Source organism: Coenobita brevimanus, chromosome 92, assembly GCF_032717465.1.
Source record: "Coenobita brevimanus isolate Jiangsu-jjx chromosome 92, ASM3271746v2, whole genome shotgun sequence".
NCBI classification, from domain to species: domain Eukaryota; kingdom Metazoa; phylum Arthropoda; class Malacostraca; order Decapoda; family Coenobitidae; genus Coenobita; species Coenobita brevimanus.
In genome coordinates this window covers 22,641,436-22,658,792 of record NC_137045.1, presented here as the reverse complement: position 1 = coordinate 22,658,792, position 17,357 = coordinate 22,641,436, and the positions used below count along the sequence as shown (strand labels likewise).

Sequence of the window (17,357 nt, the reverse complement as noted above, 5' to 3'; positions counted from 1 at the left end):
TGGAACATACATGCCCACACATACTACCAGATATACAAACAACAAAAAAAGTAATACAGGAGGAGCTAAGTAAATTAGACAAAGGAAAAGCAAATGGTCCTGATGAAATTTCATGTTGGGTGCTACGTGAATGTGCAAAGGAGTTAAGTAAATCATTATTTTTAATTTTCAAGAAATCCTTAAATCAAGGTACACTACCTGATATTTGGAAGAAAGCAAACATTGTTCCCTTATTCTAGAAAGTGAATAGACAAAATCCACTTAACTACCGACCAGTATCACTAACCAGTGTTATAAGCAAGGTATTGGAAAAGCTTATAAGAAAAGCTTGGGTAAATCATCTAGAAGAACACAATATGATATCAGAAAGACAGTTTGGTTTCATAAAAGGAAAATCATGTGTTACTAATCTGTTGAGCTACTATGACAGAGTAACAAACACATTACAGGAAAGAGAAGGATGGGTGGACAGTATCTATTTAGATTTCAAGAATGCATTTGACACAGTACCACACCAAAGACTTTTATGGAAACTGTACCATCAAGGAGGAATTCGAGGCAAACTGTATTGTTGGATGCAAGATTTTCTCAGGAAAAGAGAAATGAGAACAGTACTAAGGGGAAATTACTCATCATGGAAAGAAGTGACTAGTAGAGTACCACAGGGCTCAGTGCTGGCACCAATCATGTTTTTAGTGTATATAAATGATATAGACAGTAACACTGGAAATGAAAGCTATCTATATATGTTTGCAGATGATGCAAAAATACAAATGAGAATTACTAACACAGACTCTTGTAAAGAGCTACAAGAAGAATTAAATAAACTTCATGAATGGAGTAATACATGGCAAATGGAATTCAGTGTGGACAAGTGTCATGGAATCAAGTTTGGTAAAAGTGGAAAAAGACCTGATTGGGATTATACGTTAGGAAATAAAACCCTACACACATAAGAAAGAGAAAAGGACCTAGGTGTGATTATCAATAACAGACTATCTCCAGCTGACCACATCAGTGAGAAGGTACAGAACATGTATACACTGCTTGCAAATATGAGAATAGCATTCACATACATAAATGAAGACATGCTAAGAAGGATAATAACATCATTCATTAGACCAACCCTGGAATATGCATCAGTAGTCTGGAGTCCTCATCTCAAAAAGCATATAGACAAGATTGAAAAAGTTCAAAGGGCCACTACAAGATGGGTACCAAGCTTAAGAGATCTAAGCTTCGAAGAAAGACTAAATAAACTGAATCTACCAACACTATAGGAGAGAAGGAAAAGAAGTGACATGATTATGCTACATAAATGCATATCAGGGAAGGAGAAAATAGACATAAATGATTACTTAACCTATGGGGAAGCATCAGCAGGAGGACACTGCAAAAATCTGCATAAGAAGAGAGGTGATAAAGATGTAAGGAAAATTAGTTTCCCAAAAAGGGCGATTGATCAGTGGAATGCACTATCGAATGAAATAGTGTGTGCCAAAACAATTAACAAATTTAAGGATATGTACGATAAATATGGTTTAAGACACGGGACAGTACAAGATTGACTCATTCCTGTAAAGATACAATTAGGTAAGAACCAATCGCCAGGGGAATTTGCCTGGGCGTTTCAAACCTTGCTGTGCCACCGCGTCATATGTACTTTATTCACATGGTTGTTGTTTTTTTTTGGTTCTGGCACCTTGCCGTGTCATAGAAAACCGTGGCATGGAAGTCCGTGCCATAGGCAACTTGTTGGATAATCAAGGGATTACTGTATGTGTATATATATATATATATATGCTTGGTAGGTAGGTAGACAGACAGACAGATAGATAGATAGACAGATAGATAGATAGATAGATAGATAGATAGACAGACAGACAGATAGATAGAGAAAACAACTCAATTACCAATTTTTTGAGAAATCCATCAATCCCTCTGCAACAAGTTCAGTAACAGAAGCATCTTTGGGGAAGATCTTGAGGCTGTGTGTGTGTTGGTTTGCTTCAAGTTCCAAGAAATTCCTGAAAGAGGGAGAATTCTTAGAATACAAGCTTAAAAAAAAAAAAAACAGTAGAAGATATACAATATACAGTGACCTCCTTATGATGTGGATGTTAATTATAAGGATTTACTACCAAGCTAAGAGTGCAATACAGGTATATTCTAGGACACTCATTGCCAGCATGCTTCAATTGTCATGTGAATAAATGAAGGCAAAATATCATTACACAGTATGTCTAAATGATGACATCCCACAAACTTCAACCTGAGACATGCAATGGTGTATGATATCACACTAAAAAACAAAGGTAAATCCTATTACCCCCAAGGATGCAGTGGCCCCCAGCTCACCTTTCACCAACCAAATTCACCACCACACTCATCACCATAGTAACAGGAACAAAAGCACTCCCATCGCATCACAGACCTCACATGGTGCACAATAAAGGTCTAAATGGGCCAGGCTGCAAGCCTCATATGAGGTACAATTTCCATTGGTTATTAATGACTCAGGGAAGGTAAACTACCTTACAAAGAATCTGTCAGGCAGGTGTTAACAATGTATGTGTGCCACACAACGCCTCCACTAAGATCCCTGGAGGGATATATGACACTGAACTCATCATTAAGGACCACATAGGCTACAGAACATCAAGAGGCAGTGCAAAGCAGGCTCGATGCATTCATGGCAACTACAGGGCCAGACTATGGGCAAAAGAAACATACACTCTCCTTACTTTATGAACAATATGAACAATCAGTGATGTTCTATGTCTCCCTGGAATGGGTTCCAATCCCATCTAATACTCACTACAAATCCCTGCAAACCATACAGAATATCCTATGCATGACAACTAGGTGCACCAAAAGCGCTGCCACGACTCACTTGCATTCTGGAACCAAAGTCCTCCCTGTCAGAAACCACCCTGACATGAGGGGCACACATATGTATCAGCATGTTTCGATACAAAACACCCATCATTACATGACAAGACACGCAACACACTTTGGCACAAAATACAATCACCATACAAGCATTATCAAACCCTCTATAACAATATCCCTCCTCCAAACATTCCAACACTAGCACTGAAGAAACACCAATATACTTACATGTAAAGGGCAATACACCTTGATCAGACCAGTATATTACAAGCCCAACCACCTGATATCCACCCACAGGAGGTGTCCTAAAACAGATATGATTAAGTTCATCTATCTAGACTTAGATTGGCATGTCACCCAGCCCTTCTCAGTTACCAGCTTAGATTTGGGTTTGGTGGAATCACATATGACACATGCCCTGCTTGTAGAATAGGCCCACACAAAATTACACATGTAATTAAGCACTACAGAACACATGCCACACTGAGATGAAGCCACAACATCAGTGGTGTAGGGAACCTATGTGACAATCCAACAGGGATAGTTGCATACCTGCAGCTGATGGATCTGCTTTATCAGATGGACCAAGGTTGAGCAACAACAACAACAACAACAGAGGCATCAATAGCACAATATGCAATAAATATCAGCATAATATAATCATAGCACAATATGTAATAAGCAGGTAGATATGTCTGGCCCTTAGGAAGAGAAGACATGTACATCGCATGGACTAGACAACCAAGAATGTAAGATGTATGTTAACACACAGTGTAACTCACGGAAGCCAGTTAAGCCACATGAAGGAAGCGTGCAACACACGTCAGCTGGCCAGAAACCAGGTAGTAATATAATCAGGTGTACAAAGCAGGAGTCAGAAGGAATAGGAGAAGAGGGAGGCAGAAGGATATTGAGTAGAGTAGGAGGTAAGAGCCAGTAAGTGATTAGCTGTCACTCAGGCAATTAGTGGGTCACGCCGCTCTGTCTGTGAACAATATATCTGTGTCGCAATAAAACCTCGTTACCCCAGAGTGTCTCTACCTCATCTTCGTTTACAATACAAGAGACACAGAGAGGGGGAAAGAAACTGAGAAAGAGCTACAAATATACAATTTCCACGCAATATGACACCTCATGACTCTTTACATTGGTAGCAGGTGCCTCGCCAATCTACTACAATCCCAACTCCTTCCTACGACTATTATCTACATTTGGCAGCAACAGTAATCTACAATTCTCTACAATTATCCACATTACTGACACTGGCAGCACCTATTTACCTAGAAACATACCTATCTATCTACCTATTGACGTTGGTGGCAGCGGTAAAGAAGACAAAGAAGACAACGGTAAAGACAAGGAGCGGTAAAGAAGAAGCTACAACTACCTATGACGCATCTCTATGATTTGCAACTCTACAATTAACTACAACAACTAACTGCAGTCTTCTACAAGTAAAAAGCACTACCAGCTAATCACAAGAAGATGAGAAACAATGAAGAAATTTAAGTAAGGAGGAAGCAAGAAAGAAGTAGCAGTAAGGAAGTGCACTGTGTTGATCTGTAAATGAATGGTGTTTTGTGCAGCAGCTGAAGTGAACACAACACCACCTGACCTCGGACCTCCACAACCACAACTACCACAGCTATCACAACTACTATCACAACAACCACATCTACCAAGGACCCAGCAGGAATGCAGTGGTAGCTGACAGAAGCATAATCATCAATCAATTAACCACCACCATCATCACCAGCACTACTACCATCAGCTACAACCATTCCTACCACAATTACTATTAGTGAGTTAAATATTTATTCTTTTCACTATTTTATTAGCACTTCATCATTTATTAAAATACGTTACTTATGTATATATACCTAAACTAATATATGGTAAAACCTCACTATAACAGACTAACTGAGGGCCAAGCCATTACGAAAAAATAAAAGAAAGTCCAATAAAAGCGACATCTGGACTTCCATGCTAACCTGGGGAGGGTGAGAGGCCAGGAGGGGTTACAAGCTGGGGTGGAGGAGGGTGGGGAGGGAGACAAGTAGGGGTGAGGGATGGCAGAGGGAAAGGAAGGGAGACAAGTAGGAGTGGGGCAGGATGGGAGGACAGGGAGGGAGACAAGAAAGCCAAACTGCCATACTAACCCCCCCTCCATCTCACACACTCATTCACTCACTCTATCTCCCACTCACTCTCTCACTGTCAGTCACTCATTCTTCTCTCACACACACACACACACACACACACACACACACACATCTCCCCCTCTTCTCCTCCAGACCTCAACCCCCCTTCCATCCTCCATCCCCGGCCACGCTTGATTTTTTTTCTTATTTTTTTGGCGATTTACTCAAAAACTATTGGTTGTATCGAAATTCTGAACACACCACATGAAAGCTCATGAAATTCTGCATCTAGACATTTGCTTTACTCTTGCATGGTTCTGGCAAAATTTTGGACTTGGCTGTTGGGAAGTTATTTGAAGCATTTTACAGTTAAACAAGGTTTTTCTCACTGCATTTCTGTACTAATATTCATCAGTTTTGTGTATTTTTATTACCTTACCTTACAGTATAAACACCACTGAGGATGATGGTATACAATTTATACCAATTTCCGAGGGCAAATTTGTCCCTAGAAATTTTTCTTTGCGCCCGGGCAAAAGCCTCCAAAGCTGGGATGAAGGAAGGATGGAGAGGGAAGGGAGGGGATGGAGGGAGGACCGGGAGAGCAGCATACACCACTACATTTGCGTTCTGACATACTCATTTCTAACCTAGGGGGAGGGCAAGCACTTAGAAAATACTTTATTCTATCTATCTATCTATTGCCAGACGCCTCAATCCCGTTTGGGGTGGCCACAAACAAATCGCCTCCAAGTCGCCCTGTCCCCCGCCATTTCACTCCCCTGCTCCCAACTCACACCCCCTTCTCTCATATACCTCTCCACCCCATCCCTCCATCTCATCCTCGGTCTCCCCCTCTCTCTTTCCCCCTCCACCTCACTCCCATACACTCTCTTCGTGAGTCTTTCACCCTCCATCCTCTCCACATGGCCAAACCACCTCAGTGTGTTCCTCATAACGCTTCCTATCACATCCACATCAACACCAAAACGCTCCTTTATATCCTCATTCGTCAGCTTGTCTCTCCATGTGACTCCACAGGCTCCTCTTAAATAACTCATTTCCACTGCTCTCACTCTTGACTTGTGTCCTTCCAACAACGTCCAAGCTTCACTTCCGTACGTTAGAGTTGGTATCACAATACTGTCATGTAGTAACTTTTTCACTTCCATGCTCACTTCCCTGCTTCTTATCACTGCTTTCAAAGAACCAGCAACCTTTCTTCCCTGCTGTACCCTTTCAAGCACTTCACCCTCCAAACCTCCATCCTTACTCATCACACTACCCAAGTACTTAAACGTACTCACATTTTCCAATTCCTCACCATCCAACCTCGCTGTACATTCACTGACTTCACCTCTCTCAAAGACCATCACTTTACTCTTCCCTACATTCACCTTTAGATTCCGTTTCTTACACACTCTCTCAAACTCATCCACCAAGCCTTGCAGCTCCCCTTCGTCTTCACTCAACAACACAGTATCATCTGCAAACAACAGTACAGGGAGTTTCCAAACACTATCCTCTCTCACCAGGGCCACTCCAACATCCACTACCCTACCTTGTACCTCTTTTATTACCCCATCCATGTACAGATTGCACAACCATGGAGACATGACACATCCCTGTTTCAAACCAACTTTCAAAGAGAAAAATTCACTTAGTTCACCATCCACGCGCACTGCAGCCTTCGCACCATCGTACATACTCTTCACAGCATTCAACAACTTCCCATCTACTCCATATATTCTTAACACTTTCCACAATCCTAGTCTATCCACCCTGTCATATGCTTTCTCCAAATCCATGAAAGCCGCATACAACTTCTCTAGAAACTTTTCCACTAAAGATCTGAGAATGAATATCTGATCTACACAACCTCTTCCCTTCCTAAAGCCTCCCTGTTCCTCTCCAACTAATTTCTCTGTTCTTTCTCTAACTCTGTCAATAAGTATCCTACCATAGACTTTTCCTATTATACTAAGAAGACAAATGCCCCTATGATTACCACACATTTCTTTTTCCCCTTTTCCTTTGTACAAGGGAATAATTATACCTGACTTCCAATCCTCCGGGACTCTACCTTCCTCCCAGGCCAATCTGCACATCTTCCACATCCATTCTACTACTATCTCTCCCCCATGCTTCAGCATTTCACCACACACTCCATCAATTCCTGGGGCTTTCCCTGATTTAACTTTCTTCATTGCTTCCACAGCTTCTATACTACTGATTTCTTCCTGTCTTCTCACCTCCCTCCTTCTCCCAGCCATTCCCCAGCCACTTATACTCGCATTACTTCCATCCTCTACGTTCAACAATTCCTTAAAGTGTTCTCTCCATCTGCTCACTTTTTCTCCCTTCTCCACTAGTAATCTACCATTTTTATCTTTCACTCCTCTGCTAACTTCACTTCCACCCTGTCTTACTCTTTTCACCTCTCTCCAGAACATTTTCTTACAGTCCCTCCACTTTACACTCAAATTCCTTCCAAATTCCTCATCCACTCTCTTCTTACTCTCTCTTACTAATCTTTTCACCTCTCTCTTTCTACATATAACTCTCTCTTCCACCTCTCAACCTCTTCCACGCCCCTATTTCTCATCCATTCATTGTATGCTTTCTTCTTTTGTGCCACAGCCCGTTTCACCTCTTCAGTCCGCCACGCTGTTCCTTGCACCCCCCTCCGTCTTCTCTTCCTTCCACACACCACATCACATGCTGCACATATTTCTTCTGTAAATATTCTACACACACCTTCCACGTCCCCCATCTGCTCCAATTCATATTTGCCCAATCGTTCCTCCACGTCTCTCTTATACTCTGCCTTTTTCTCATCCTCTTGTAACCTTTCCACTCTCCTTGCAACTACTCCTTCCTCTCGTCTTTCCCTTCTTCTATTCCTCCATCTTACTTGAACTTTAATTCTGGCCACCACCAAGTAGTGGTCAGAAAGTCCACTCCCCCAACCTCTATAAACTCTTGCATCCAATATACATCTTCGCATCCTTTCATCCACACACACATAATCAATCATTGCCTTCCTTTCATTCAGTTCACTTTATTATTACAACTTAATTTTAAACACTTTTCAAATACTGTACTGTACACTTTATACACCTTATTATTTACAATCATACAAACTAAAGATATTCACTTTGTCTGTATACTGTATTTCACTTATCAATTGTCACCTTCTAACTTTTCCTGATACATAGGAATTTTGTTCAGTCACCTCCTTAATTCCGATAAACGCAAATTCTGGTATATTGAAGTCCGTTAGATCGAGGTTTTACTGTACTAGCATTAATTCATTTATCAATAGTAAAGTAATATCAACACACTGAACTAACAATAACTAACAATTATATATAAGTAATCCCTCTAATATCCGAACGCCCAATATCCGAACATCCCCACTAACCGGACATAATCATCCTGGGATCCAATATTCCCAAAATGGGCCAAAATCCGCAAAAAATTAGAAAAAAATCTGACTTTTTTCCCACCCATAATTTGAAATTGCCGCCTGGTGCCGAACAGCTGTTACACCATGGTCCCTTCACCCCTTCCTTCCTCCCCCCTCCCCCCTCCCCTGTCAGGGTTGCCATTTGGTATTTTTCATTACCAAGTGTGGGCCAATTTGGTAATGAAAAATTCGTTTGGTAATGAATCAGAATAATGCATTACCAAATGGATTTTTCACATGTATGAGGATACACAGGATGGAGATGGTAGATTGTTTGCTCTCTCTGATTAATCTGCTACCCTACATAGCGTGAAAATAATCAACATGGTGTTAATTATAGGGAGAGTGATTACATGTATTTCCACTTGTATATATAATTAGTGAAGAATAAATACTAGATTTATGAATTTGGTAATGAAAAGTTAAATTTGGTAATGAAAGTTGAGGAGATTGGTAATGTGGCCATTGCGATCTGGCAACTCTGTTACTCCGCCATCATCAACAGTCACAGTCTAACTCCGATCGGGAGCAGATGCTCATAGCAGTGCATGCCACAGGTGCTTGTTTTTTGTGAATAAACAGTGAATAAACTGCAATACCTTGCCACTAGAACACACAGGAATTCTCAGTGTTGTGCAGTGTTAAGAAATTAGAATTTAGAGTGCAGAGGATTAACTGTGGACTGCAATCTGGTGGTTCAAACCAGTCCAGGAGTCAGGGACTTGTAAGTACCCAGAAAGTTTAATATTGTATAAACTCACCTCTAAAACCTCATTTTATGGTTCTTTTGCATTTACTTCAGTCTTTTATGTCCCTTATTGGTGTGATTTGGGTCTTAAATAGGTGCTACGTATGTCCAGAGGGAGTTGTATAGGTGTTTCTCTGAGTTAGGGTCCATAAGTACAAGTCCATAAGCTGGGGCCCAATATCCGGACAGGACCACTATCCAGACCTGCCTATGGCCCTATTACGTCGGATATTGGAGGGATTACTGTATATACTGTATATATATATATATATATGTATACAGGGGCAGGATCCCACTGCTACCTGGCACGTCCCCGGGTGGCGGATAGGGGAAGGGCCTTGTAGATATATAAGGTACCGTCTTAGATGGCACGGACCATGGGACCCACTATAGATATATAGGGCTCCACAGAATAACGAATAAGGTGGCACAAAAATTACATCTCACCATAAACTATGTGGCAGGGAGGTGAGATTATTTGCCACAATCCCCCCAACCAAACATGAGTTCTATTGCAAATGATTTGACGGGAGTTCCTGTTGGATCATCGCCCACTAAAGGTCCAACCGCACTGCCTCCTGTGCTTACGGGCAGTGTGCCACCGAAAGTGAGTAGGCACTGTGTTGAAAAATTAGACTCTTGGAGATTAAACAAATTGAAATCCATGAAGATCTATGCATACAATGTAAGAAGCCTCGCAGAAGATTACAAACTTGATAACCTAATGACTGAACTGGAAAACATTAGTTGGGATATTGTAGGTTTGAGTGAGATCCACAGAAAAGAAGAAAAAGTAATTCAGCTTAAAGACAGCAACCACCTATTTTACTACAGAGGAAGAGAAAATGAAAGAGTTAGTGGTGTAGGATTTCTGATTGACAGAAATCTTGCCGACAACACTGTTAAATTCAGCAGTGTATCTGACAGAGCAGCATTTGTTGTCATTAGACTGTGCAAAAGATATACCCTGAAAGTAATACAAGTATATGCACCAACTTCTCAAAGCCCAGATGAAGAAATAGAAACATTCTATGATGATATCTCCCAGATTATGGAAGAAGAAAAGACAACATATACTATACTAATGGGAGACTTCAATGCAAAAGTTGGGAAGTCGAAAAATGGAGAAGCATGTATGGGAAAATTTGGAGTGGAAGAAAGGAATGAAAGAGGAGAAATGCTGGTAAATATTGCTGAAATGTTTAACATGAGAATAATGAACACATTCTTCCACAAAAGAACAAGGAAAAGTGGACCTGGAGAAGCCCAAATGGAGAAACAAAGAATGAAATCGACTTCATTATAGCAGATAAGAATAACACGATCACAAATGACACAGTTATCAACAAAGTAAATATAGGTAGTGATCATAGAATGGTGGGTTGTACTGTACAGCCAGTTTCAATTTCAGAAGTGAAAGAAAGAAGATGATTAAAGATAAAAAGATATGCCCAATAAAAGTAAACAAAAACAAAGCAGCCTTTCAGTTGGAAATAAGGAACAGACTTCAGGCCCTAAGTAATGCTGAATGTGACTCTGACGAGCTGAATGACAGACTAACAAAAGTGCTAAGAGAATCAGCGGAGGTAGCAGGAAAACCTAATACAACCAAAGTCAAAAAATATTCAGAAAAGATACTCGAGCTTAAGAAAAAACAAAAGGAAATGAAAGTAAAAACAAAGAAAGACAAAATAGAACAAGTGGAATTAAATAAGCTTATCAACAAAACACACAGAGAAGAATAATGAGAGAGAAATATGAATCAGATCAGAAAAACCATAAAAAATGGAAAAAGTCTGAAACAGATCCGAAGTAAAATGGCACTAGGAACACAACAAATGACATCATTTAAAGAAAAAAATGGTGAAATCATTAAATGCAGAGATAAGATGGTGAAGAGGGTTGAAGAATTTTACAAAGAACTGTATGAATCAAAGAGAGTAGTACCAATAGCTAACTTTTCAGTTGACACAAGTGAAATACCTGAGGTAACACCATACGAAGTAAATATTTCTCTGCAAAATATGAAAAGAGAGAAGGCTCTGGGAGATGATGGAATAGTAACAGATTTCCTGTTAGATGCAGGAGTAGAAGTACAAAATATGCATGCTCACTTATTTAACCACTGTATAAAACAGAAGAAAATTCCCAAAACATGGTGTAATTCAATAGTTATTTTACTCTACAAAAAAGGTGACTCAAAAGATCTTAGTAACTATCGACCCATTAGCTTATTATCAGTCATATAAAAACTCTTCACTAAAGTCCTTATGAACAGAATAACAACAATTTTGGAGGAAAACCAAGCTCATGAACAGGCGGGATTCCGATGCGGGTATTCGACCACTGACCACCTACACGCAATGAATCAGCTAATTGAGAAAACCACAGATTATAATACAGGTAACTCGCACGGAACACGATCTCACGGAACGCGCTCGCAATTATACACGGTAAGGGCTGGGATACATATAAGACAACGTAAGATTAAAAAACCATTATGAAAACTACAAATTAACGCAGGAGAGGCCTTTGAAAGATCAAATCCTCGAACGTCACCGCAGCGCGCGGTTTGTTTGATTAGTGACGATCTAGGCGGGAAATTATTCAGTGAGTGAGACATTCCCGAGTACAGTAGCACAGTATTTGTAAGTTAAATATTTACAGTACTGTACTGTTCTGGTAAGTTTATGTGCAACTTAAAGTACTATTAAATAACGTTAAAGCAAGAAATAAAGTCTTATAACCAGTTTACCTGATAGGCGTCAGAATATCGCCTTTTTTATTTGTTCGTTTTTTCCACAATACTGTACAGTATTTGTAAGTTAAATATTTACTGTTCTCGTACGTACTGTACTTGTAAGCACTTAAATAAAGTTAAATCATTAAATAAAGCCTTGTAACCAGTTAACCCGAATTATATGATTACCCATGATCGGCGTCGGAATATTGCCTTTTTTGTTTGTTCGTTAAACTCTTACTGTACTGCTTTTCTACAGTACTGTACTGTATCTGTAAGTTAAATATTTACTGTTCTGGTATGTACTTGTAAGCAATTAAAGCATTAAATAAAGCCTTGTAACCAGTTAACCTGATTTATATGATTACCCATGATTGACGTCGGAATACTGCCTTTTTTGTTTGTTCGTTAAAGACTTATAATAAAAGACAAATACATTTTTGTCTTGGTATCTTTACCTATTTGCTCAGGTTTGCTGTAATGGTTTGGATCACTTGATGCAATGCAACTTGTAGAAAACTGTGAATAAACTTTTGGGAAGTGAACGAAAATCTGGGACATGAGACTGACCTTGACTTCACCCTCTCATGTATCATCTGTCAGTTCACCACCTGCTATCGTGATGAGTGGGTGTACGATTTTTTCGCTCGTGGCCATGCCTAACCACGCATAGGTACACCCATTATCTCGACCCAGACAGAAAATACAATCTTTTTCCTCCCTTGCAAAACACAAACAACCACCCTGTTTACGAGACAGCAATATATATTGCGAAAATAACAAGGTAAAATGATAAAGATGAACGTAAAATGATAGAGAAAGATGAACATGTTATGACGGAAGAAGTACGTTTTCCCCGTCTGTAAACGTATTTATTTCTGCTTTGTATCTGTATTCGTAATAATTAGACTTATTGTTAGTTCTGAAACTGCATTACGATTCTATTTTTAGCCATTCTCGTGGTGTGGGAGCTGGAAGTTGTGACACAACTTCCTTATTGCTAATCGGACTGACCCTCCACTTTATTCTCCCGTGGCAGAGTCTAGCCTTGGAGGACGTGCAGTTTTCTCATTTAGGACTGAAAATTCAACTCTTTCGCTCCCTTTTCCAAGAATGGGCACAATGATAACGTAAAAAATAACTCGAAACTACCATAAATATATATCAAAATGGTGAAAATGTATTCATAATATTTTTTTTTTTTTCAGCCATTCTTAACACATTATGTACTGAAATCATTCGATATCACAGTACTGCATTTCTAAGTTAAATATGTACTGTTCTGGTATGTACTTGTAAGTTAAAGCACTGGTACCAGTTAACCTGATTTATATGATTACCTATGATCAGCGTCGGAATGTTTCCTTGTGTTTACGTACAGTATTTGTGTGTTGAAGTTTTGCTCTGGAGTACTGTATTTGTGAGTTATAACATTAAATAAACCTTCTAACCACTTAAAGTGCTTTCTAGTGATTACCAGTGACAGATAACAGCAAAACAACACATTTGGGGGGTCTAGGGAGCAAAATACGGAGTAGTTTAAATATACGCGATTTCGCACCTAACACGGCACGGTAGGAACGAAACCCACGTGTTCCGTGCGAGTTACCTGTAAACCACTGTGCTTAAGTTTTGTTGATTACGAAAAAGCTTTGATTCCGTGGAGCACATAGCAATTTCAAATTCATTGCGAGAACAAGGAGTGAATGAGAACATTGTAAAACTGCTTGAAAACATATATAAAGAGGGAACTGCTACAGTTAAATTACATAAGAACTCGGAAAAAATTAAGATTGAGAAGGGCGTTCATCAGGGGGATACAATTTCACCAAAATTATTTACAGCATGCCTAGAAAGTATTTTCAGAAAGATAGACTGGGAAAACAAAGGAGTGAACAGAGATGGAGAAAAGCTAAACCATTTAGGATTTGCAGATGACATTGTCCTAACCTCAGAAACAGCGGAGGCATTGCAAGAAATGTTAAATGACCTGAACAGAGAAAATCTGAAAGTAGGACTGAAGATGAACCAGAGTAAAACTAAAGTAATGTTTAACCCCTCTGTGGCCGAAGGCCCGGAATTTTCCGTGCACACTAGGCTGACGCCGGGGCTATTTTTTGAAGTTTCAAAAATTGATTTTTTTTCTTGCCATATTGAAGAGAAAGTTCAGATGCACCTAACAGTGCAAATCCCAGCTTCCTAGACGTATTTTATTGCTTGCAATGGAGCGCGGAAGTTGCAGAAATATCGGCAACCGATATCCGCCGCCCAGGGGCAATGCCGCAACGCAACTGGGCAGGTGTTGTTATTTTTTTTTTACCTCCCAAAACAATATGAATGGTGCTGAAATGTTGTGCATATATGAGATATGATGATATCGAATGATTTCAGTACATAATCTGTTAGGAATCGCTGGAAAGAAAATTATGAATACTTTTTCACCTTTTTGATATAAAATATGTTTATGGTAGTTTCGAGTTATTTTTTATATTATCATTGTGCCCATGCTTGGAAAAGGGAGCGAAAGAGTTGAATTTTCGGTCCTAAATGAGAAAACTTCATGTCCTCCAAGGTTAGACTGTCACGAATCAATTCGCGACATTTCCGTTTTGTGAGAAGCCACGAGCTTTTTCAAAACATTCGTCACTTTCAGAAGTGACCGATTTAATGCACGTCACTAAGTGCGCTACTGAGCGATACAATTGTTTCTTTATCGTTCGCCTCTGCTCGCCTAAACCGTTAGCCACGCCTTCTTCTGGTAGCTTGTGCGTCCTGCCTATACATTATTTGAATTCAGTCTTGTGTTTGCCGTGGCGGAGAAAGGTTCTGTGCTCAGAAGTGGAGAGGTCAGCTAGCACCCCAAGCTCCACTAGTTCAGTAATCCCAGTACTCCCACCTTAGTGGTGATACATAGCATTCATCGACTGGTATTTCTTTTGTGTATTTTGTAGTTTTAAGAGCTTAGTTAAGGTGTTTTTCCTAGGCGTAAGTATTTAGCTTCTGTGTGAGTGAGCGAGTGCGTCTCATTTAATTGATTTGAATTGTAACGTTAAATTTATTTTTTGTGATTAATAAATTTAACAGTTCCTTTCTTGAGCTTAATGTAAGTAAACTCTTGTTTCATTTAATCCAAATTAAGCTTATTTTCCATATAGCTCCTAGCTTGCATAAACATTTACTATTCATAACTGGTACTTAGACCAGTCTTGTTGTATTAACTTAAAATCCGTTGTGCCAGGAGTTAATGCATCAGCAAGAACCTGATGTTATTATTATTAGTATTAGTTATTTATTGTCAGGGGTGATGTAACTTTCTCCAGAGGCTAACAGTACAGTAATTCAGCAATTGTGAGTAATTAGTCTCTGCTGTGTACTGTTGAGGAAGTTTATAAATTCTCGTTCTCAGAGAATCGTGCTAAGCCAGCGTAAAGTAATCGTTGCTTGATGTAGCAAGACAATCATTGTCTCTGCTCTTCAATATTATTGAATATTTTTATCAATTTAAATAATATTTAAGCATATATTTCAAAATTTCCGTGATATTATAAAAACCCCGTGACAATTGGCGACCTCATTCCAGGATATTAACTCCTAGCTCTAAAGCTATTCACGAGATAGTGCTCACTCATTCATATTTAGGTATTTATCATTAAAGTTTATAGGCACAAGCTTACTGGTGTTTACCCTTAATTTAGCAAGTGAATTTTGCTTTATTAATCAATAGAATACTTAACTCTAGTTTATTTTTGGTAACGCCAGACAATTTTATTCGCTTCTGGGAAGTCGCCGTACCATTGTGTTTATTATTGAGTCTTCCCAGTCATTTACATTTTTGATTTATTCTTTGCCAGTTAACTGGATAAGACTGGTCACCACTAGCTTGTGTCTGTACTCTTTACTTTTGTTTATTAGTATTCGTCGCTAAACAGTCAGTACTCAATTTCGGTTTGCTTAATAAATTAGCGAAATGGCTACTACTGTATTTTTACAGGAAGCCAAAGAAATGGGTCTTTCGGACCCAACCGAAATTAAAGAGTATATACTCTCACGGCATAATCAGGAGCAGCAGCGCGAGAATGATGCCCGTGAAGAGCGTAAGATTCAGCGCGAATACGAGCGAGAACAGCGCGAACACGAGCAGAAACAACGCGAGCTCGAGTTAGAAAAAGAGCGACAACAGCGCGAACACGAGCGAGAACAGCGCGAATACGAGCGTGAACAACGCGAGCGAGAACGAGAGCACGAACGTGCCGAACGTGAGGCACGTGAAAAACACGAATATGAAATGATGAAGCTCAAGCGAGATTCCTTGGCTTCAGATACATCTGGTGCAGTTGGTCCAAGCTCCACGAGCGTTCTTCCTGCACATGTCCTGGCGACCCCACGCATCAAGCTTCCTTCATACAAGGAAAGCGAGCGAATCGAGCCGTACATAGCTCGTTTTGAGGACATGGCAGACATGTATCAACTGGATGAGGCAGCTAAGCGGCTTCAGTTTCTTAGCCAATTTGAGGGCCCTGCCCTCGATATTCTCCACAGAATTCGTGGAGACAATCTCACATATGAGATGATGAAAGCTGCACTCATTAAGGCGTATGGTCTCACAGTAGACGACGCCAAAGTTCAGTTCATGCGAGCTCGTCTCCAAGACAAGGAGACAGCTGTTCAGTTCCTTGATCGTCTCACAGCTTACTTAAATGAGTGGATGGAGAAAGATGAAACTCCTTCCACGCGTGAGGGGATAATTGACCTTATGCTGCGTACACAGCTAGAGAGGTCGTGGCCTGCTGAGCTCATAGCACAGCTTAAGATCTGCCAGGTGAAAGATGCCAGCCAAATGGCAGAGAAGGCTGATGCATTCTTTACTGCATACGGGTATCAAGCTCGTAAGCAAAACACCTGGAGCAGAAAAGATACTGCCAAGTCTGGGAAGCCGTCTCAGACTGAATCCCAGCACCAAGGCCGTTCTCAGAGTAATGGTCAAGGTCCAAGCAAACCACAGAAGGACCAGGGGCAGAACACTCAGAAACCTGAGTGGAAGCGGTACAACAAGCACCCCAACCAGCAGCAGTATCAGCCACGCAACCGACCGTCGGGACAAACTTTTTCACCACCAGCTCAAAAGAGGCAGGAAGCGAATGCAGCCTTCATTCCTCAGCAGCAGCACGGTGGTCACGTCCCTACCAGTGTGGGTACTTCCCCACAGTTCACTAGTCCCACATTGACAGTGAACCCCCCTCCACAGATGGCCAATGTTCCATCTTATAACCCTCAAGGCACAATGTTCGCCGCATCAGTTCAGCAGCCTCATGAGTGGCTAGCTGCTTCCTCCACAGGCCCTCCCACAGGTGACAGTACCTTCCTTGT

The 17,357-nt window shown here is 40.4% G+C and overlaps 1 protein-coding gene across 1 annotated transcript in view; it reads right to left on the bottom strand.

Moving 5' to 3' along the window:
* LOC145412139 (protein unc-13 homolog 4B-like) overlaps positions 1–17,357 on the bottom strand; it is a 789,854-nt gene that overhangs the window by 342,046 nt on the left and 430,451 nt on the right. The window contains exon 11 of the mRNA XM_080282072.1: positions 1,914–2,027. Coding sequence (XP_080138198.1) covers positions 1,914–2,027 — 114 coding nt within the window. The remainder of the gene's footprint in view (positions 1–1,913; positions 2,028–17,357) is intronic.